This window comes from Dromaius novaehollandiae, chromosome 5 (genome assembly GCF_036370855.1).
Source record: "Dromaius novaehollandiae isolate bDroNov1 chromosome 5, bDroNov1.hap1, whole genome shotgun sequence".
In the NCBI taxonomy this organism is placed as follows: Eukaryota; Metazoa; Chordata; class Aves; order Casuariiformes; family Dromaiidae; genus Dromaius; species Dromaius novaehollandiae.
Window position 1 is genome coordinate 44,554,722 of NC_088102.1, and position 23,290 is coordinate 44,578,011.

The window sequence follows — 23,290 nt, forward strand, 5'->3', positions numbered from 1 at the left end:
CTTCTCTTCCACAGACTCCCATAGAAATGACTCCAGCACCTGTGATCAAAGCTGAGCCCAAAGAGGTGAACCAATTTCTAAATGTACCTGCAGGTAAGAAGACAGAACTTGCTGGTTGACAGACATCCCTCTAAATTACCCAGATCATTCCTACAAAGGGAGGAGAAACAATATCTGAGAACAGAGCAATGCATACCAGGTGTTACTGGGGTACAGACTAACAGAGGAGTGAGCACTGATCCAGCTCAGATCAGTGTCTGGACCAACGGCCATGCACAGGGTTGTTCAGACAGGGACTCCCAGGCAAAACAGGCTACCTCAGAGCTGGAAATATGCAAAAGTGCCTTTAAAATCCTCACAGGGACCTTGTTGTTATCCAAAAAAAAAACATTTGAAAGTCAGGAAATTCAGTATCCAATTTAATTTGAAAGAAACCCAAGCATCTGCTGATGCACAAATGAATGTGGTATAGGAACTCCCACTCTGCTCCTGAGAGACGCTCCTTTTGCATAGTCACACCTCCATTAAGACTCTCAGGGCTCTCCGATACAAAGTGGGGACAATTTTCAAGTGCTTGGCAACCAACTAAGTGACCAGAGCCCCTTGAGTCAAGTATGCTGGCAAGTATGCGAGCCCTGTGGTGCTTTTGGAAGAGCTCTTCTCTTACAGAGCTTCCTAAGCATGTGAACAGGCTATGGAGCAAAACACCATAGGCTTTGTACTCTATTTTGTTTGACATTGGGGTATCTTACTGCTTTGTAAATACCCTTAGTGTCTTGGCAAAGCCCCTGCCAGTTGTCTGATGCCTGCAATTCCTAGTTCAGCACAGTTGAAATCAGTCTCACCTCTGTCCTGGGCAAAGCTCAGCCCAGCCTTGTTCTCTGACCACCCCTCTTGTGAGGCTCATCACCTTCTCCTTTCAATCCTGTTTTATGGCAGTGCCTTTCCCTGTTGCTACTCCCAGCCCTATGCCTGTCACAATAGGCTGACATGATAGCAATTGACTTGCTCTCTTTATTTTTCAGTAGACGACCTGGTGCAGATGCCTCCAACTCCCCCCAGCAGCCATGGCAGTGACAGCGATGGATCTCAGAGCCCCCGGTCCCTGCCTCCCTCCAGCCCAGCCCGACCCACTGCTCGCTCTTCTACTGCCATCTCCTCCTCACCTCTCCTCACAGCACCACATGTAAGAAGGCAGCAGGACATCATTGAGATACAGGGCTCCTTCATGCTCAGAGTGGGCAGGAGGCTTGCTGAGGCTCATGTGGGGCATCCTGTCCCTGTTAAGGTCTCCATGCTGAAATGTCCTGGCAAAGCAATGTGATATCCTAGCATGAGGGTGTGGGGACAGTGTGGTGTTCACAGTAGTCAGAAGAGGCCAGTGAGTCTTGCACAATGCCTACCAGTGGCTACCTTGTTTTAGTAAGTACTGTCTTTCATCCCATACTTTGGGAAATGACCCATGCACTGCGCGGCTCTTTCAGGAGATTAATGGAAGAAAAAGGAATAACCAAGAATTCCCATAACCAGACCATGTTTTAACCTTTGCCCAAAAGTTCTTTGGCAGGGTGCTGCAGCACAAGCATCTAGCCTGCCACACCACAAGGGAGCAGATGCCCTCCCAGGTAAAGAGGAAGGCAGCTGATGAGTTGTGCAGGAGCTGGAGGCTGAGGGCAGGGAAGAACACTGCCTATTTGTTGTCTGATCTATTTATACTAAGCCCCCAGCTGCTCTGCAAGGCTTTAAGGAGGACCACTGGGACGGGACTCCTTGCTGACACTGATAGCTGTTCCCTCTGTATTTCAGAAGTTACAAGGGACTTCTGGCCCTCTGCTCTTGACTGAAGAGGAGAAACGCACCTTGATCGCTGAGGGCTACCCCATTCCTACCAAGCTGCCCCTCACCAAAGCAGAGGAGAAAGCACTGAAGAGGGTCAGGAGGAAAATCAAGAACAAGGTGACTGTTGCCCAAATACTTAACCATGCAGTTCCCATGATCTCAGAGCATTCTCAGCCAACGAGCGCTATAGTTTCCCCAAGCTGTGGTGCTGCTGAAGGGGATGGGACCCTGCCTTTAGTGCACTGGCAAGACCTCCTGGCCTTCAGGAATGATTGCTGCGGGGTGAGGCTCTGCACACAGCTGGATCTAAGGAGTCTGCCTTCTAGCCAGGCTCCTCAGAGTGCATGGCCCCAGTGGAGGAAGACAAGAACCACTGCATGATGGAGGACATGGGTGGTGCATGGAGCTCATCAGCCAGGCAGAGGCTGTGAGATTTTAAGACTTATTAGCAATCATCCTGTGGGAGAACTGATGAGACCCTGGATTAGTCACCCAGTGACTCAGAAGTGGTCTGGGGCAGAATCTGCCTAGATAGCCATTGCACGTACCTGTGTGAGTCAGAGGAGGTCAGAACAATCTCAAGGATGCTCTCAGCAGCAAGGGGTTCAGGTGTACTCCCAAAAAAGGTTGTGACCTACAAGCCAAAGAGGACTACATGACTGCAGTTTCCATTCCTCCCAGTTTTGGCCTGGAAACTGGTAGAAATGGCAAACTGTGAGGTGACTTCCCCATTTACTTCAGGGTACTATGTGTACAGGGAACAGACAAGATGAAGGACCCACAAGGAAGTGTCTTGAGACTTCTGATACTGACTTTCTAATGGCTCCCCTCCTTCACAGATCTCTGCTCAAGAGAGTCGCAGGAAGAAGAAGGAATATGTGGAGTGTCTAGAGAAAAAGTAAGTGTCATCTTCTCAGAATTACCTTTGAAAAAGGAGCCCTGACCCTCCTCAGCCCCTGCTTTCTAGTACTTTTTGGCTCTGATAGCCCTTTTGGTCCCATTAAGCTGTAATTATTCTTCCCCACTGCGTCTCAGCTCAAAAGTGGCTTAGTCAGGGTCTAGGCTCCCCCTGCCATTCCCTGTATGGTACAAGGATGGTCCCAAACCCTCTTCTCCCAGTGACAGTAGCACTCCAGCACTGAGACTGACTTTGAGAACCTCTCCTTATCAAGGCTATGAAGTTTAAAATGTCAGTGGAGCAGCAGGGGTGTCAGTTGTCTCCTTGTGAGACTCAGCACCCGATCCTGTCCTGGGACAAGCAGTGGGAAATTTTCAGCAGACACTGGACTTGCAAGGGGACTACAGAGAAAGAAGCTTCTTTTCAACACACTACACTACTGAATTGCTCAAATAGTACGATTCCTTGCAAGTCTGGCTGCACAGAAGTTTGGTTTGGGATCCTGCCCTGACTCCCCTCCCTCCTAGAAATCCTCTTGCAGGATGAAGATTGCTCTAGAAGCCTTGTGTTTCTGACTGCTTAGTTTGGCTGGTCTCCTGCTGAACACAGGCCATTTTGGCTCCTGGCAAGGTGGGATTTTGGATAAGAGTCATGTTTCCCCACTGGAAGTTGCTCCCATTTTGCATGTGCCATAGGGAGCAGGCCATTTCAGGGCACTGAACACAGCTTTCTCCCCTCGCTCTGTGAGGGTGGACACAAATATTTGATAGCAAGAAAAACCTTGCACTATAGTTATTCCCCACAGTCACTTCCATTCCACCCTGCCCTGCCTGATCTTTGGCTTTCTGCTTGCAACCCTCAGTTCCTGCCTATGTGGCAGATGCAAGCCTAAGGTGACATCACCTGACACTAACAGGGTAGAAAATAACCCTTGAGGGCCTTATCCTGTGATTCTCTCTATACTAGCAGCCCCCAACACAAGAGTCTCCCCAGTGGGCTTTCCCAGCAAAGAAGCATGCAGGGATCCAGGTGCAAACTCACACTTCTGTTTAAATACCATGTTCTTCCCTGTTTATTAATACCACCTGAGAGCAGCAAAATGGAAAGTTGGGGAAAAAAACAACCCCCAAACCTAACCTTAATTAACTCTTTTCCCTGATGATATTTGTTTGTCTTGTCTAAGTGCACAGAAATGCCAAATGAAAACAGATGACTCAAGGCACCTTCAAGTTCTCATGCCGTTCCATAAGTGGCTCCTTGGTGTGCATGTGTGTCTAGGAGTGGAAGCACATCACCTCCTCCTGGTGGCTCACATTGAGGCCAATATCCTGCAAGTTGAGGCCCCAGGGAACTGACTGGCCTCATTTGAGTGACAGGTCAGGGGCTTTCTGTGCTGGGCCTCTTCCCCAGCTGTAGCTGTGGTGCCTGCATGTACTCAGCACTTTGTTACAATAGTGCATTGCTGTGACAGTTGACTTTCAAACAATGACAGGTTAAAATGTGAACCAAAAGCAGCAGTCAATATTTTATTTTAATGCAACAAGCCTTTGGTCAACTTGACTTTCTGTAAGAGCTGGTTTGTACAAAATTTGCATTTGGGTGCTTGACCATTCAGTTTGAAACCTTCATTGTATGACCAGTTTTTACGTGGAACTCCTGGTTTGGAGGCTGTACTGGAAACCTCCCACGTGATCGGTTGTGTTCTTGGCTGCTCGTCTTCCTCCTGGAGATAACCCCTTCTACTGTCCCAAATGCAGCATAACCACTTTTCCCCAAGAAAGGGTGGGAGGGAGCCTGCAGGTTCTCTGCTGCCCTCAAGTGCCTACAGTCAAAGCTGGCCCAACATTTGCACAGAACTGCCTGGTTTTCATGTGCAAAGTGCACAGCCAGAGCAGGTTTTCCATTTGAGTGAGAGAGATCTGGTTTTGTCCCCCTGTTCATTTCCCATGCTCACTAGGGGGTTTTGGAAGTGATGGAAATGTCTCTGTAGCCTTGGGTCCGTCCTGACTTATTGTGCATGTAACCCAGTGCTAATGGCTCTTCCAGTCCTAGTGAGAGCCAGAACAAAGGTCTGTGCATGCACTGTTGTACATAACAGATTCCACCTGCAGTCTCATCTCTGATCTGTTTGGCTGACTGCAGACAGACTGGTCATGAACATTGGGCTACAGGACCATATCTGCAGATGATGGATGAGGCTGCTGAGCCTCCACAACCCAAGAGAGGCAAGAACTACATTTGTTTCATCTTTCTGGCCTTCAAAACTAACTGGCTGTGGGTTTTATCTCTGCAGGGTTGAAACATACACAACGGAAAACAATGAACTCTGGAAAAAAGTGGAGACCTTAGAAAATGCAAACAGGTGAGCAGGGCCAAACTCTGTGGGGTGTGTGGGCAGGAAGGGAGGGCATGGGAGTGTGTGGGCAGGATGGTGAGAAGAGCAAGGCAGTTCTCCCCCATCCTCTGGCAGGATGGGTGCTGCTCGGTGAGGCGCTGGTTTTCGGCCCGTGGCAGCAGCGAGGCAGCTGGGTTTGGTTAGCGAGCCTGGAATGTTTGTGTTGGGACGGCCAGGCCACGCCGCAGTGAGAGGAGGGAGGGAAGAGCTTTTTCACATCTCTTCCTCCTTCTCCCTGCCACCCTTTGGGCTCCTGCTGCCCTCCCTACAGCCCTCCAGGCCTTTGGCTGTCTCCAGGCTAGCTGCACTGAGGGAGGCCCCTAACACCAGCCTCTCAGACCTGCTGTTTCAGCTCTCAGGCTCTTGGAAGAAGACAAGGCCCTGGGCATAATGTGGCTGTTTTGGGTTTCCTTAGAGAAAGAACTGAACAGACTTGGCAGACATGAGGAAAGTGCCTTCCTCTAATAGGGGTAGAGATACCAGCTCCTATGTAATCCAAGGCAGCTCCCTCTGCATCTGAAACCAGTGGGAACCCTGCAGCTCCCCAGCCCTTGGCCTGCCTCTTCCCCTTGCAAAGGAAGCCTGGAGGATCTGACTCCCATCTGCTGCTGTTGCTGCTCACCCAAAAGGAGCAAGCTTCTCCTGCAGCCCCAAAGCAGGTCTCTGGCTCCCTCGCCTGAGAATCTGGTGAGCGCTTGTGCTCCCAATATGCAGAGCTGGCAAACTGATTGCCAGGTGAATTTGCTTATTTGGAAGCAAATAAGGAAGACTCATGCCCCTGCAGTGGGAATGGCTGCAGAATTTGGAGGAGGGCCCAGCTCTTGCTGGATATGGTAGGTTTGAGCAAGGGCAGGATCAGTTGCAGGGGTGGTGAGGGGGAAGCCCATTTCCATAGCCCCATTTCTACCACCCTGCCAGCTCTGATCAAAGGGAAGAAATATAGTCAGGGAGACAGTTCCCACCCCCCCGCCCTGACCCTTTCTTGCTGCTAGAGCTTGCGAGGGGCTGCAGAGCACTCCCTGAGGGTCTGTTACCTGCCTTTCCTCTCATTCATGACATGAGTGCTCTGACCTCAGCTTCCAGGCCAGATGCTGTTCCCAGGACCCCAGGGCTGTCAGGCAGGGCCTTGGTGAGGCGTGTGGGTGGCTGGAGCCTGCCATCTGCCGGAGACATCACCACCCAGCTTCGCTCACAGGGCATGGCCTGCCTCCCCAACTTTGCTGAGAGCACAGGCAGCCCCCAGTGTTGAAAAAGCGCGAGCCCCACCCTGCAAAATCAAGAGATTGGCCTAAAAGGCAGGAGATTTTTTTTTCGAAATACACACTGTGTTGTTTCTAGTTGGGTTTGGTTTCTGAGTGCTGCCAGGGGGACTCTCTGTGCTTCTCTCCATATGTACAAGGAGCAGAAGGGGATTTGGAAAGAGACAAAGCTGGGATTCTCCTGTGACCTCCTGGCTCCAGGACCTGGCATTTTATAAAAGCTCCAACATATTTGTATAAAACAGCCAATGCTCCCAGGAGGAAACACTCAGAAGTCTGTATTTTGGTAATCTGGGACCCTTGGGAGCTGCGTGCTCTGTAGTTAGTCTCCCTCATCCCAGATTTCTTCACCAGTCCAGCAAAAGGTTCATCTGCTCTTACTAACACACCTACCACTGTTCTGCGTTTGTGTGTGCAGATGCCTGTGTTCATTTAAATGGGGCAGAGAGACCTTTGCATGCATTCCAGCCAGGCCAGCCAGAGGATGAATTAATTTCTGAACTCAGCATTTGGCTTTGCCCACATCCTTCTGCAGAGTTTGCCAAAAGTGAAGAAGCTGGAGGGGATCAAAACTGTTTTTTATTTCTCTCTCCACCATATGGTTCGGGGGACAGGTCGAACTACAGAGCATGTGTCTCTGAGTGGAGTGGGAGCAGGCTGGCCCCTTTGCTTTGTCTGACCCTGACTGCAAAGTTCAGCCTCCATCCCAGAGCTTGGTTTTCATGGTAGCCCATATCTCCATTGCTTTGGAAAATTATTGACTGGGCTTTGAGGCACCCAGAAATCCTAAATGAATGGGACATCTATACCCATGGGTAACTGTAATGAAGATTGTGTTGGGTGTACCAGTGAGGAGACTGAAAGAAGGTGGTGCAGGAGGTTACTATGGCACCTCACAGGGTGTTTCTCCCCCAGTTCTTGCACAATTCATATTTCAAATTCACTTTTTTGTTTAGTGCTTCCCAAGCCTGTTTGGTGGGAGAACTTGGGCAAGATAGAACAACGGGGAGAGATGTAATGTTGTAAGAAGTGAAAACCGGGTTAAAGCAGGAAGGGGTTAGTGATATTCTTGCATCTCTCACTACCTGTCACCTCTTTATGAAGTTTCAGTTTTGTTTTTTCCTATCTCAGGACTCTGCTTCAGCAGTTACAGAAGCTGCAGGCTCTGGTGGCTGGGAAGGTCTCCAGACCTTACAAAATGGCTTCCACACAGACTGGGACCTGCCTAATGGTATGGGCTTCATTTTCTTCCTTGCTTATTGGCTGTGCTTCCCCAGAAGGCTTTGTCTGATTGCCTATCTCTGCCCAGCCTCCATCACCCCGCCTGTTATAGCTGTTCTCTCTTTTTGTGTTACAGTGACCAGAATCGGGCTCTATGTTACACAGTGAGTGCTGTCAGTTGTTTATGCAGCAGCATTAGAATAATTCCTGCATTTTCACTATCTTGTTCTTTGGGCAAAAGATCACTTGGTTTGCTTTTCATTAGGTATTGGAGAGTCAGCAAAAAATCTTCAGTGAGCTCCCATCATAATGGGTAGATTTTTCTTTTGCTGAGTTGGTAATGCTTAATGTTTAACTCAGCAGGATGGATGAACTGTTTGAGTATTCCTCCCAGTGGGCATTACCTTGTGTTTATCAGCAAGAAATGGCATCTGCTCTTGCTCTGTCTGCACATCAGGCTGTGTTAAATCCAGCTGGAATTCCTCCTGTTTGCTCTTTTGACCAGCCAAAATGATTTGGGGTCATCCGTTGGTTTCGGTAATCCCTGCTTGCCTCTCATTTCTCATCATGGAGAATCATCCTTAAGCAATCTTGGCTTCACTGTGGAGCTTTAGGGCATGCCAGTCTGTGACCATAAGAGTCGACTGTTTATTCCTCATCTTACTTTTTGCCTGGGGGACATTTTCTGACCCAAGATAAAAATAACACTCCAACCCTGTGATGCCTTTGAAGGATTGTCATGATAGCTGTTTGTGACAGCTTTTTCAAAGCTATCTAGTCATCTAGTTATCACTTCTATGCTGGTAACTGTGATGAAATACAGATAGCTAGTGAGATGTTTGCTCCAGCTTCTCAGCACCCCCAATGTCTTGAGAGCTTACTGGTTCAGTCTTGATTCAGTCAGTTTCCTTGGTTCCAGAGCCCCTGCTCTGTAACTCCCAGCACTTTCTGTTTTCAAAATCTGCTCAGAATTTTGTTACTCTTTGCTGCCACCATGTCAGAACAGATTTTAATGAGAGATTGTCTTTTCTTCTGGCTGCTCGATTGCTACATTCCCAAGTTCTTTCCACATTTTTGGGTGTGACCTAGCTGGGCCCAGTGACTCATTGCTCCTTAATGCAGCAACTCATCAGAGCACCCCTGGCTACAGCAGTTCTTCATCACTGTTACCTGAAATGAGCAAATCCAGGAGAGGTACCTTCCAGACATCTCCTGTGCTATGGGCTGATAAGATACCTAATTTAGCTTCCCAGCAATGTCTTATCTCTCCTTGCTGCTCCCTTCATTCCACAGCATCCCAGCCCACACACGAACTCTCTAACAGGCTTCTGAGCTTTGAAGCATTTCAAGAATTTGTAATTTGCTTTTCTCTTTGGTTAGTTCCTCTTGTAGGCCTCCTGGTTCCCATTGTCCATTTCTTCTCCAAATAGAGCACTCTTTGTCACAGCAGATATGTAGAATAGCCATACCTTGTGGCATAGGAGTGGAGCAGAGGACCCTTCCCTTCTATCCGTATGTCATTCCTTGTGGATGTTTGTCCAACCAGTTCTTGAAGGTCTGCAGTGGTAGAGTCCAGTGCTTTGCTATCTTACGCAGATAAAGCTTTCCTGATATCTCATCTGATTCTTCCTAGCAGCTGCTTAAGCCTATTATAACTTCTTCTACTCACTGGAAGCAGGATCAGTTTATCCTCCCTTTGTGCAGCTGCATTTTACATATTAGAAAACTATTGTTTTCAAGCAACTACCTTCAGTCTGCTCTACTAAATCATCACAGTTTCTTCAGTCTTCTCTTGTAGGCAGAACTTCTGAATCACTGCTCATTCTCAGGTCTTTTTCAGGCTTTCTCCAATTGCCTCACATATTTTTGGAAATGCAGGGTCCAAAACTGGACAGAGCATTCCACCCAAAGGCCTGTGCAACCAGTCAGCCAGAAGGCTTGTTCATACGCCCAAGGCTGAGGTTTGCCCTTTGCAGAGTGACACTGACCTGTGTCCATCTTGTGCTCCCCTTTAACTCCCAGATCCTCTTCTGTAGAACAGCTGCCTGATAATTTATTCACAGTCATGTTTCTTCTGTTAATCTGTCTTGCCACCTCTCAGGCCTCTGCGTTCATCTATGTGGATCTGCCTTCTGTTCTCTTGGACCACTCCTCCCCTTAGTCAAGATCATTTTTAATTTTAATCCTGACCAAAAGCCAGTCTGCTTGCAATTGCTCCCATCTGCAGATTTGACACAGTCTGTTGTCCAAGTCAGGCTTAAAAATGTTGACTCTTGCAAGAGCCACAGCAGATCTCTTTGCTACTCCATCTGCTGCATCCTCCCAGTTTGACTGTGAACAATTTGATAACTACTCTCTCAGGACTTATTTTTTGATGAATTTTGCATCCACCTTTCTGACTGGTTTTGCAGTAGTTTCCTCTAGATTAGTTTCCCCATTTTTTTAAAAGGACGTTATGTGAGATGGTCAAAAGCAAGATGAACTGTGCTCAGACTCAAAGAAAGAGCTTTTGTTATGAAATGCTGTAGAACTTGAACCAGAACCGAATCAGAACAACATCACTCAAAGTTAACCTGAAACAGAACAGAATAAAGACAATGAAGGGTTGCAAAGCCCTAGTGGAAAGCCTTGCTAAAGCAAGATGTTACGTATTCTGCTCTTTCCCTGCCCATAAAACTGTTTAGTTTTAGAAGAGAAGAAAAGGCTTCATGGAGCTGGCTCCCCTTTCTGAAGGCTGTATTTGGCTGTGGTTATTCAAAGCAATATCTATTCAGAGTATGGTGTTTTTTTTCCCTTGTCTTCACAAGTTCTTTCTTGGGTAGAGGGCTTTCAATCCCTTGTGTACCTGATGTGACGTGCATAGACAGCATCCATGCAGCCTATGTTTAATTGACTTTAAAACCAGTCATGAAGAGGAAAGTTAAACTTCTGCTTTGCATAGCATAGTATCACTGTGCTATTATTTGGTCTTCCACATCTGAAATCCACTGGTGGTTAATCTTATCTTGATGTACCAGCTTCTGTGTGTTACTTAGGCATGAGCTGAAAATAATCGCCTCATTGGTACACTAGAGTTGACTGTTTCAAAAAGCAATCAAGAAATGCTGCTTGGATCCCAGTCCCCAGAGGTGACATTTAGCCTGTTTATATATAAGTAGTAGAAATCACAACAGATGCATTGCCTCTTTGGACTTTCTCAGGCTAAGCACTGAGCTGGAGACAGCTAGCATTATGCCACCCATGGCACATGGGTATTCAGGTAATAAGGATTTGGCTGTGTATCATTTCTCATGTGTCCCCTCTTGCTCTCCACTGGTAGCTCCCTGGACTCTGCAGAGCCCTTTACAATCACCACAGGCTTCTCTTTATGAACCTTGACCATTTCGGTAGGATTTACAGACAGGCAGTCCCAGGTGTAGATTTACCAGAGGGAGATTTCCAGGGAGCTTCCCTCTGCCATTCTCCTTTTAGCACTGCCCAGTAGCTCTCACTGATCTGCCTGTCAGCCAAAAGGCCCAGACACATGGCCGTGCAGATCAAATCTGCAAATGCTTCGTAGCCATTCTCAGCACAAATGATAGGTTTGGCGTATCTCCAAGGCTGCACATGCGCTGCTTGCCTGGACTGCAGTGCAGGTACTGCCCTGGCAGATGTGGGGGAGCCCTGTACAAATGTGTCCATGCCCTGAGCTGAAGTGATAGCCCCATGTCCATTCCTCTTTCAGATCAGGGCTGTGCCTGTCCCTGGGAATACCACCAGGCAACTCTTGTTGTGCTCCCATGAGCAAAATATCTGGGTACGCCCATCTTTTCTTTCTGCCAGGAATTTGCAATCCCCTGGCTTTGCTTGCAACTCTGTACCAAGCATGGAGATCACCGGAATTACTACTCCTGATCTAGCACTTACTTCTGTTCAACCTTCAGCTGACAAGTCTGTTACCAGCAAGATCATCTGGCTTTGCATAGGCTCACAGGGCTGAAAATTTTCCACTCAAGAGAACAAGCCAGTCCGATTGTTGCTGCTGCCACTAGCCCAACACTGTAGCTGGCCCACCACTGTAGCTGGCAAGCATAAATTTAACCTTTTTTTTTGACATTCTGTTCATGCTGTCAGGTGTTGGGCTGCAGCGCTGCTGTCGTTTCTGTCCTAGCATACACAATAGTTTCACTTTGCTGTATGCTGTGGTACCTTACAGATTTTTCCTAATGAGCTTGTTTTCTTGCAGCCCACTTCAACTTCCCTTGTGCCAATGGTTAGTCAAGGCAGAGTCCATGTCTTTTGTTGAGCCTCCCTCTCCCTCCTTCCCAAATTGTTCCCCAGCTATGCCTTCCACCATCTCTCATCAGCTGGATGGGCAAGTTCTAACTGTTGAACCAGAAATACTTCAGAGAAAGCAACAGGAGAAAGCTTCTGACTTCCCCCTCTTAAATTTTCAGCAGAGATTAGCAGAGCAAGCCCCTTCTTTTCCGGGAGGACCACGGTGACCCAGTTGCCAGCTGACCACATGGCCTCTCACAGCCTCCTGTTTGTGTGCTGGGGGGTGTGTTCCTTGTGGCTGGCTGCACTGACTGTGTTCTGATACCTCCTTGCTAGGTGCTGGCGCTCTGTTTCGTTCTGATCCTGGGATCCATGATGCCCTGTCTCCCTGAGTTCTCCTCAGCATCACAGACAGTGAAAGCAACACCAGCACCAGACATTTACACAACTAGTAAGAGTGAGTCTAATGTAGCACCTCCCATTAATCCTCTCAAAGCATTTCCAACTCTTCTCCTGACACACAGAATTCAGGGGTAGCATCCTCCCCTCAGCACCTGCCCTGTCTGCTGGGGCCCTGGCAGGGGGAGGTTCCTGGCTTCTTGGTGGTATGAGCCCTGATAGCAGCACCTTGTCTGGACCTATTTTCATTCTCTCCTAGTCATTGTCCCAAAACATGACAGATACTAATAGATAGATCATAAAAGTCAAGTCCCAGGGCAGACTGATTGTCTTCTGGAGAGCCTGTGTGTCCAGGGGAGCATTTGCCTCACAAAACTGGGGGGAGTGGGGTATCTGGTAGAGCAGGCCTCCTGCACGGTCGCACATGGACTAGGCTGTAGCTGGGTGAGCATGTGCTAACCACCACCATGACCCACACCCTGTGCATGAGCCCTTGTCCTTGCTGTTAACCCACTCTCTCCTTGTTTCCAGTTCAGTCACGGAGCCTCCTGTTCTATGATGAGGGTGCTGGCTCCTTAGAAGAGAGCTATAGTTCCTTCCTAACCATGGACCATCCTGAGGGGTGGGAGGCCGAAAAAGGGCAGTCTGAAGAGCGAAGGCCTCATCTGGCCAGGACACATGAGACAAGCAAATATCTGAGCAAATCCCAGCTGGAGGGTCCTGACCAGAACCAAACTGACCCAACTCTCACCCACCTCAAAGAGCAATTCCATGAGAGGTAAGCAGGTGGGGGCCACCCTCAGAGCCCTAAACCACATCATGATGGCTGGGAGGGACCACCAGACATGTCCCCTCTCCTCAAAGCTAAGGACAGTTGAGCTCCCTGGGGCAGGCAACTAGTTAAGGAACAATGGCTTGGGGAGGCTGCTGCTGGCAGGGGGCATAAGAGCAAGTTTGTTTCCCAGAGCAAAAATCTGGGACTTCCATAAAGCGATGTCCCCCTGGCATAGAGCTGAGAACTAGGTGACTCAGGTGGTCTCAGGTTTGCTGGTCATTCACTGCCCTGGGAAAGGGCTCCATCCTGATCAGAGCAAACCAGCTGGGCACAACAGCAGGGAATATGCCCACGAGGGTGCAGTGAACCTTTACTGATGCTGTGTCTTTTCTTTTTCCCAGGGAGACAAGCTCCAGTGAGACAGCTGAATATTTGTAGCAGCTGCTGGACCTCAAGGCCTCATCGGTCTGATTGCAGGATTCCCTCCTCACCGAGCAACTGAGGGAACTTGGCGGGAGAGGACACTGCATTCGGATGTTCCTAAACTGGCCTTGGGTTCAGCTCCTCCCCTTCCCCATGGCCCCCTTAGTAGTGATCTCCCTGAGGGGAGTCACAGGACTGCCAGAACCAGCAATAAAAGACTGGCAAAGTCCTGAGACACCCTTTCCTCCTGGCCTTGTCTCCTGCTTGAATGAGCACTACCCTATGGGTGTGGGCTCACCCTGGAGTGGAAGGAGGTCAGAGGGAAGCCCCCAAAGTATTCAGCACATTCCCCAAAGCCTCCAGACCAAGGGGGCTGTCCCCAGGCATGTTCCCCTCGGTTACATCAGATGCACCTGAAGGAGAGAGAGTGAGTGCTAGGTTTACTACCCTGCCTGAGGGACTCAGCAGTGGGTGATCCTGGGGTTGGAGAGATGACTCTGGAGAGTTCGAGCTCATTCCTTCCCCTCCATCTGTTAATATGCTTCTGCCTCCATTGAGAGAAAACATTGTTCTTCATTGCTCTAGTTTTCTCCTGATGGACGTGCCTACGTAACTTCCACACCAACTATCTGCAAAGATCTGCACACAAACGGAGTGGGGGAGACAGATCCCAGACTCAGATAAACCACCATGAAAATTAACTGGCAGCTTCTGGGCAACCAGAGCTCTCAGAGATAGAGAACAATTTCCCCCTACAACCCACTTCTTCCCTTCCTCAGCACCCTTGCTCTGGTAGGGTGATATTTCCCTTTCTGTCCCTAGCTTGGGCCCTACAGTGCAGTGCTAACCAGGTCAGTGGCCTTCCTGCTTTCCATTCTGCAGCCTGCCCTCTGAGAGCAGGTGGGAGAAACCCGTTCCTGTAAACTGTTCCCCCTCCATTCCCAATTCTGCATCATGCCAAACAGGGCCTGTCTAGGAACCACCAAGAAGAGCTCTGCAACCCCTTGCAGGGCTGTCACTGGGAGCCATCATTCCTCTCACATCCCCCGGGCACACAGCAGAGCGTTGTGAAAGCCACTGAGGACATTATGCAGGCAGCTCTGGTGACAGGCGCTTCCATCAGGAAAGAGGTGACAGGCAGTGGAATTGGCTGGGGTCACCAAAGACTTTTAGGCCTTTTTCTTATAAGTGCTGGCACCAAAGGTAGCAACCTCTTGCCATACTACCCTTCAGGCCAGACTTACTGAGTGTGGTGCTGAAACAACCTCATCTCAAGCTGGTGCCATCCCCCTATAGCACCCAGACATTCATTTCTGTCCCTTCTCCCTCCCGGGAAAAGCCCTGCTGAGAGACTCAAGTGTCCCCTCACTCCTGTTCCCTTGGCTGCCTTTTGTTGGAAGGATAATGTGGGACACAAGCACCTTAGATCAGGGATGTGCCTGTTGCTCCATATTTGTATGTGGGGAGTCCCTGTGTGCTCTGCCAGGTCTCACAGCAGACTCCTCTTTGACTTGTTTCTCTTGAAGCATGCCAGGCTCTCCCTGCATTGCCACAGCCTCTCCGCCAGCCTCTCTTCTCCCCTCAGACTGCGAGAGAGGAAGGCTCCCTGGAGAGGCAGCATGGGATCGCTGTCACCCAAGGACTGGAAGAAGTGAGGGAAGGGCTCTCAGAGCCTTCTCTCTTTTCTCCCCTTCAAAAAATGGTTTTGCCCCCTGAAGCCATTTGGGACAGATTTGGATGCAGCTAGCCACAGTCATATATGCTTGGCCAATGGGGTGGGGAAGAGGAAGGCCTTCAGCACAGCTCTGCTCCTCTCAAGGTTCACACAGATCCGCTGGTCACCACATACCATTGCACTCCCTGTCCTCTTCCTCCACCCCAGCACAAAGAACCATTGCTGGGCCCAAGCACGCCCTCCTCCACCCCAACACTTCCACTGCACATGCCCCCATGCCTCCCACTCACACCGTTGTACAGAGACCAAGAGCAGAACTCATTTGTACATAGTGAACCTTATTTTGTATTATTGCCAATCCCTTAAGATATTGTATTTTGGAGACTCTCAGATCCTATTTTCAGTATTGTATTTTATTAAGAATTAGTGCAGGCTTTGCATCTATGAACTTCTTTCTTGTTAGCAGCTCACTTTCCCCCTATACTCCAGCAGCTGCTTCTTTCCTCCATTTTGTTTTGTTTTGTTTTGTTTTGTTTTGTTTTTTCAAGACACCTTTCTCCCTCCTCCTGTCACTTGCTCTGCATTCGCTTTAGAGAAGCAAAATAAAAATAAAATAAAAAGATGCAGCATCAGCCCTGGGTTGACGGGTCCTTTCATTCAGGCGTGGTTGTCATGTGAGCCCACATGCACAGCTTCTCAACTTGTGCTTCCTGTCTGTCCCATTCTCTAGTTGTGTGCAGAACTGCTTCAGTTCTGGGACCTCATGCACAGTGCTCATGGCTAGAAGCAAATTGAAAACTTGCACTGTGATTTCTTTTGCAGTTCTGGACAAATCAATAAGGTGCAATGAGCCCCTCTGATGAGAGGGGAGTCTGTGCTGTGCTGGAGTCTGTGTGGCAAAGGCAGTGCTAGTAGTACCGTGACTCTGGCGCCATCCCCTTTGAAGCAAAACTTAAATCTCTTAGTTAACTGTAAAAGTAGAACAACAGTACTCTGTTTGCTGAAGGCTTGAGGCTTGGCTGTCTGTGAACTTGTACATCTGATAGTTCATTTACATCTGCAAAAATTGATAGGTTATATCCTGATTTCGTGTGAAACACAGGCAATAGGGAGCTGACATCTTCATTTTTATGCAAGCTCCAAGTGGGTTTGTTAAGATCTGGGCGCTGAAGCAGCTCCTCTCACAGTCAGCAACTCCACAGCTGGAAAGGAGCCAAATCAAGAGGCAGTGGGGTCTTGGAGATGCTAAAAGGGGCTCTGTCTCCTGCCTCTACATGGGCTGGTACAGCTCTGCTTGTGCCATCTCAGCAGAGGGGTTTCTTTGCCATAGGAGGGGGATATGAGGCTCAGGGCTTGCAACAATCTCTTTCTGGGGATTATGATTTCTCTGTAGGGATGAGTGAAGCACTAATCTGATGTCACCCATTTATGACAGGACTGGCTATAGAACAGGGCTTGGGAGAGAGAGAAGCTCTCTTTTCTTGCTGGATCTGTACTGTCAAGCAGGGGTTTGATGTAGGGTCCATGTCTGGTTAATCTGACACAGGTTTTTCAGAGCTCCTGAAGAACTCCCTTCCCCTACACACACCCATAGACACGAGGATATGCCTGTCTTTCCCTGCAGTTTGTGTCCTGGGCCAGAGCCGCATTCTCGGGACACCTGTGAGCAGGTGCTGCGCAGGAGGTGTGTGACGGTGTCATAAGAGGAAGGCAGGCAGGCCGAGGAGGAGAGAATGGGGTTGACAAAGGGAATATGCTCAGTGACCCTATTGCAGCAGCTCCATTTCCCACTTGGATCCTTTCTGAGAGGCATATTTTCTGCAGGACTGAGCTAGTTTCAAGTAAAGGTTCTGATGTTTTCCCTATAGCGAAAAAGCAGCCCTTGTCCAAAAGCAGCCTCCTAGCCTTGTGTTAGTGCAATGCTGATCCACCTTTGCCCACTGTGTGCCATGGTTTCTCCCTGCACTTGCCAGATTTCATCTGAGGGAAGGGTCCCTGCCTTCATTCCCCCTAAGAAATGTCAATGAACTCTTCAGACATTACCTTCAGGAGATTCTGGCCTTTTTCCTTTGCACCCACTCTGAAACGTCAAGGGAAATCAGTGCAAGGGGAGAGCTCTCAAAAGGATGTATTCTCAGGCTTCTGCCCCTTTAACATTGATGTGGCTCTAGAAACCGGAACCCCCACCCATCAGAAGCAAATTTCCCTTCATCTTGACAAATCCTCTTGATTCCGCAGCCTACTGGATAATTCTCTGAGCTGCTCAAAACAGTCACATTAGGATCTTTGATCCCTGCTACGTCTCCCAGAATGCAGCCAGCCAATCATACCTACCAGTTTGGCTACAGAGACTAACTAGAGCAGAACAAGAGAATTAGCAAAGCAAGAGGGCATCTTCTTTACAAGTCACCTTCAGCCTCAGTCAGTTATGCTTGGTCTGCTCCAAATGCCCAGACATAAACTCTGCCACTCCAAGCTGTTTTTTCTCCCCATTTAGGGTCATATTTCTTAACAAGCCTGTGCACTGTCAATACGTACAAGTCCCGAACAAAAGAACACTAACGGAACAGTCTTCATTTTTCAGAGACAAATTATTCCAAACTGTTCTCCGTTACCAGGCCAACTCGAAAAAAAGAATTGACTTTGCAGCTCAGCGCTGCAGAACGGGCCACTGGTGGTCTGTGGGAACAGCATAACTGGTATATCAATTCATTCTAAAAGGACACGTGTTATTAGAGTTCTCTGTAGAGCATCTCGTCTCTCTAAGTCCAGCATATTCCCTCTTGGTGTTACCATTTGGGGTTGTACCTGATAGTACACAAGTCATCATCAGATAGGCAAGGTTTGGTTCCGCTTCTTGGCAATGAGCCCGTGCTTTTGGACATCTTTTGGGGAGACCAGAGTGCAGAGCTACGAACAGTCATGACAGCGCATGTAATCAGGCAGTTATCACAGCTCTTAACACTCCCCAGGCTCACCTGTGCTTTTGAGGGCTTGTTAGTAATGATGGCATCCCCGGCCAGATGCTGGCCAAGCCTACAACCTGGTTTGGACTTTGACCTTGAGTGCTGATATGGGGTTTACAGGTGAGCAAGGTGGAGGTCTCTCTTCCCGTGCCTAGAAGAGAAGACAGTACACTCACAGAGCTTTACTCATGGAGAAACACTGCTTACTAGAAACCCGGTACCCTGTCTGTCTCCTGAAAAGCAGAAGGGAGGAAGGGGTCCATATTGCAACCCTGAGCTGTCCTTGTGCAGTCCCATGTGCCCACATAGAAGGAAATCCATGCTCAGGGAGCTGGAGAAGTCCTTATCCACCTGGGCTCCAGGTGAGTGAGTATCCCAGGCACCGGGAGGGCAGGACAGACTTCTGGGCCACCCTGTCCCCAGCTAATATCTGCCTGCTTTCCTAGAAGCCAGGAAATCAGGGAGCTAATAACAGCCTCCAACTGAAGGCCAAGGTAAGAGTGTTCCCTTCAGTAACAAGAGACATGAAATCTCCTGCAGAGACAGCAGGACAGAAAGAGATGCAAAAGCCTGAGCAATCCTTTACCTCCCCCTCTTATGGGCTATTATATCCCATTATGGCTCCTTTTCTCTCTGATACCTAACAGGCCAGACACATGCAAGCAAAATCTGAACACGTTGCCTGTATGACAGCTGCAGAGTTTGGCACACGAATAGAAAGGGCAAAATCCTCTGTTCACCTCTCTTCCCCTCTGAAGAGGTTTTCTCCAGCACATGAACAGCCCCTATGGGAGGGCAGAACATACCTAGTGTCTTGTTCCTCTCTCCTCCTCAATGAGAACTGCTGAGAAGCCAGGGCATTGCTGTACCTGAGCTCTTGGGAGGTGTCCTGCCACGTGTACCTCTACTTCCCTCTTCAAAGCTGGTTTCGTATGGCCTCAGCACAATCATGAGCCTGGCTTCAGTGCAACCATCAGCAAGAAAAAAACATCCCAGGGCACTTTTCCCTCCTTCCTATAGCTGGTGCTAATTCATCTGTCCCCCATAAGCAGCACCTGGAGGGTTCTGCCAGTCATGTGTACAATTCGCTCCCAGTGTCACAGTTGGGCATCAGTGGAAATGTCACAGCACAGGCAGAGCACTAACAAACTTGCTGCAGGGATGAAACTCAGAAATTGCTTCTCAGCACCCTGGCAGCGTCAGGCCAGGGCTGAAGGCTTGCACCTTGGCTCCCTGAGCACCTCCTGGGAGAGGCTGGGAAAAGCAGGGCCCCCTCGGGGTTTTCCTGCCCTGCTCCCCGGCCAGAGCCTAGCACAGCAGCTTGCTCTGCCCACCTGGCTGGCACCCCGAGGAACCGGTGGCAGAGCAAGTCCCTGCGCATTCCCAGGCCTCTGTCCCCATCCCCCAGGGAGACCCTGCCACCTGCCTGGCGGGGCTCTCCAGGCTCATTCATAACTCTGTAAATCACTCTTCACCATACATGCTGTCTGAGCACCTCACTGCTGCTTATAAAACAGCTCTGGGTTGGGAAAAAAACTGCTCTCACCACACTGTGGGGGCTTTTGCTCCCTTTCCTGACTGGTAACTGTCCCCGGCCCCACAGTCCAGCCAATGCCTTGCTGGGAGCAGAGGGGCCATCCTGGCTCAGCCTGCGGGATGAGCCACAGGCTGTCTCAGCGCCTACAGGGAAGGCACCTTCCAGCTTGTGTGGGATGACCTGCCAGTGGCCTGGCTGTCCCCCTCCTCAGCATGGCAGGCAATGGCTTGTTCAACCCAAAGGGACAAATCAGACTTGTGATAAAATCCCCAGGGCGTGGGAGGGTGGGTGCAGCATTAACCCCTCTCTAAAGCAGCCCAACTCTGCTCCGCACCTGTAGCCCAGCTGCCAAGCACAGGCAAAGGCTGGGTAGCTGCAATGTAACTTGTGGCAAATGAGGGGACACCCCACACTGGGGGACTGTGAACGTCAGGGCCAGCAGAGAAATATCACCCAGGGCCCCACAAGGGGGTAAGAAACAGCAAGATACGACTCAGCTCTGACTGCTGGGACGAACCAGCCTGCACACTGGTCCTGCTGTGGGTGGTGAGCCCTGGCCCCAGTGGCAGACCCTGCGAGGGAGGGCAGGAAAGGGGAAGGAGCTGCCAAAGCCCACTCAGATCTGGGGGCTTTGCTCTCCTAGCACCCCTCTCCCCAGCTCTGCCCGGGTTCCCTTAACACCATCAAGGTACCTGCTGTTTTTCTTTTCCCGCAGTCTTCTCCTGCTCTTGATTTCCAAGTTGCTTGTGAGCAACACAAGGCAGTAAAGCACAGCCATGGTGCAGGGTGAGCAGCGAGCACGCTGGCAAGCTTGCGGACAGACCTCGGTCCCCACAAACAGTGCTGCTGAGCCTGGCAGCAAGGGAGCAGCAACTTCCCAGGTGCGAACTCTGCCGAGCGAGGGTGCCTCAGGGAAGGCTCACCAGGAGGCAAGCCAGGGAGGGGAACAAAACCTCTGTGGGGGCTGCCATGGCTGAGTCACGCTGCGGGAGGGGAGCATGGCTCCCCAGCAAGTCACGACTGCGCGGGGGAGCAGCCAGGGGGTTCGGGGGCTGGCAGTGCCATCTCTGCAAGGCGCAAGGACCCGCGAGGGGCAGGACGGAGGGATAATGTCATCGTGACACTTAAGACCGGACAAAGCTTTGGTATCTTGAACTGCAGGTGCCCATCATGGTTCCTGGGGAAAAGCACGGCCCTTTCATAGTTCCTACTTCTTTCTGCATTTGGGCCAGGAGAGGTGTAGGAGCATCCCCTTCCACAGCTGCCCAGAGCAGATGTGCAACAGACAAGCGTGGATGGGTCAGGGAGCTTGGTGAGAGGGAAAAGGTGCTAGTGAGGACTCCCAAGGTGAGCAAACAGTAAGATGAGGCTGGAGACACTCTCCAGCTCCTGTTCTGCCATGGGAAGACAGGCAGCATTGCTGGGATTAGAGGTGACAGTAATATAGTCTTGCTGTAATACATGATTATAGGACTTTGCCATGGGCAACTGATGCAGGGGGTGGCTGTTACAGACTTGAGGCATAAATATCCCAGTGCTCAGTATATGAATCTGGGGAAGAATAAATCCCAGACAAGAAGCCATAAACATACACAGCTTTGCAAGGATCTCTCAGCCCAGCTGGCATCCTGCAGCACTGACATGGGTAAAGCTAGGGCAGGCCAGAGACGGGACTGGGGTCACAAAGTCCAGTCCCAACGAAGGACCGGCATAAAGTACAACTCTCCTGATGGCTGTGGGCAGAGGCCAAAAGGGCCTTTCTACAGCTGGACACAAGGATGGAGAAGAAATGCCTTAAATTAGCAAAAAGCAGGGATAATTTGTCCTCCCAAGTGGCAAGGAGCAGAGTAAGCACGTCGGGAGGAGGGAGCCCATCTATGGCGACACCTCTCCTTGGGTGCCACTGCCCAAAGCCAGAGGACCCTGGCCCCAGGGAAGATCTCATCCATTTTGGACAGGGGATCAGAGCAGCAGGTAGTTTGTTCTGCTTGGGCTGCTGTCATGCAGCTTTTCAGGGGCTCTGACTTCACCTGAATGTGTGTATCCGGTTAATGTGAATGGCTCAGACCCACCTTGCTGAGCATCCCTTGGAGCATATGCCAGCCTGGCTGCAAGCAGTGAGGGGCAGCTGATGTTGTCAACCTCCTCTGTCTCTCTGGTCTCCAAAGGGTTAAGTGCCAGTTTCCGAGTGTCTCTAAGGTGACACCACACTCGCTTGCTCAGTGTAGCACTCCCCCTCTCCACGCACACACATGCACACACTCACGCTCTCATTCTGCTTTGTCTTTTGAGGGCTGCTGCAGGATCGGTGCGCAGGCACCTTCCTCGCTGCCTTCCTCTCCCTGCCTTTTGAGTTTGGCTGCTGCTACAGGAGAAACTGAGCAACGTGCCTGGCCCTGGGGGGGCTCAGCCCTGGCCCCCACAGAAGTCATCCTGGGCTCTTCTTTGCCTGCAGAGAGCATTGACCTCCCTGGACTCACTCTCTCCTAAGACCCATTTTCCAATCAGGATTGTGTTTTCTGCTCCCTCCTCGTGCCCCTCCTGCCCTCACAGTGGCGGCACCTCTGAGGAGCAGCACCGACATTTCTAGGTTTCTGTGAGTTATTCCTCCCCTCCAGGTTCCTCCTGTTTCACTGTGGCAGGGCAGAGGAGACAGACGGAGGCTGAGCTGCGGAGCCTGAGCTGTGCAGACTGCTATCAAGCGGCCGATAAATATCACTGCAAAAAGTTGGACTGTTGCTCCACTGGTTTTCTCTGTGATTCTGCATCCTCAGGAAATTAAACCTCACCAGGATCATCCCGAGGCCGTGGGGAGGCAAAGCAAAGGAGTGCTGTGGGACCGTGCTGGGCTGGACTGAACTGCCAAGCAGTTTGTGGCAGCAGAGCAGGATTCCCTGCCTGGAGACACATCTCGCCTGAGCATGGCTGAAGGTCCCAGGAGCTGGAGAGACTTCACCCTGGCCAGGGGCGATAGTGAGGTGGCCAGGGGGGCCACGGCAAGCCTCCTGGGAACAGCAGATGCAGAGAGCGCTGGGCGAGCACAGTGTTCAGGCCTCCACAGCGCAGATCCTGCCTGGGAGGAGATGAAAGGGGCCCAGGCTGCGGCGGAGGCGGAGGAGCAGTTCCTGCACTTGGCCATCAGAAAGCAGGTCTCTTACAGGTAAGAGCCCCCGGGTCCCTGAGTGCCCTGGGGCTGGGTGGAGGAGTGGTGCCAGCACCGTCCTGGGGGCTCTCCCTCCCAGAGGGCCCGGGAGCAGAGGCAGCTCTTCTCAGTGGCCGCTGGTACCTTCCTCACATGAAACGTCCTGCGTTGCTGAGTCATGGTCGTTTCTGAGGAAACAAGCCCTTCAGGGGCCTGGCACAAATCACTACGTGCCTATCATGGTCTGTAAGGGCGACAGCCTGTCAGGCAGGGGCCAGTGAGGACTGGTGTCTCTCTGCACATGCTGAGATTCGTCCCTTTACCTCTAAAATCTAGTGCTAAAACCAATGCGCTCCTTATCCCCAGCATCCTTTCCCCATCGCAGCCATCTGACCACAGGGACAAGGGAACTGGTTAGTCCCTGCCTTCCCCACCCATTCAACAGCCCTGTCCCAGTGGCAGTTTCCCCCTTCTCACCCTTACGGGCCCCTTATTTTCCTTCTA

At 50.4% G+C, this 23,290-nt stretch overlaps 1 protein-coding gene across 3 annotated transcripts in view; it reads left to right on the forward strand.

Moving 5' to 3' along the window:
- The window catches only part of CREB3L1 (cAMP responsive element binding protein 3 like 1), a 50,376-nt gene extending 34,603 nt beyond the window's left edge, over positions 1-15,773 (forward strand). The window contains exons 4-12 of one of the 3 annotated variants that reach the window (XM_064512658.1): positions 15-93; positions 1,026-1,186; positions 1,807-1,956; positions 2,679-2,737; positions 5,031-5,099; positions 7,523-7,622; positions 12,206-12,320; positions 12,800-13,046; positions 13,445-15,773. In XM_064512658.1, coding sequence (XP_064368728.1) covers positions 15-93; positions 1,026-1,186; positions 1,807-1,956; positions 2,679-2,737; positions 5,031-5,099; positions 7,523-7,622; positions 12,206-12,320; positions 12,800-13,046; positions 13,445-13,481 — 1,017 coding nt within the window. In that variant the 3' untranslated portion in view covers positions 13,482-15,773. Of the gene's footprint in view, positions 1-14; positions 94-1,025; positions 1,187-1,806; positions 1,957-2,678; positions 2,738-5,030; positions 5,100-7,522; positions 7,623-12,205; positions 12,327-12,799; positions 13,047-13,444 lie in introns of all 3 variants that reach the window. The other 2 variants (XM_064512657.1, XM_026107532.2) reach the window with 2 other exon arrangements.
- The last annotated feature ends 7,517 nt before the right edge of the window (positions 15,774-23,290 follow it).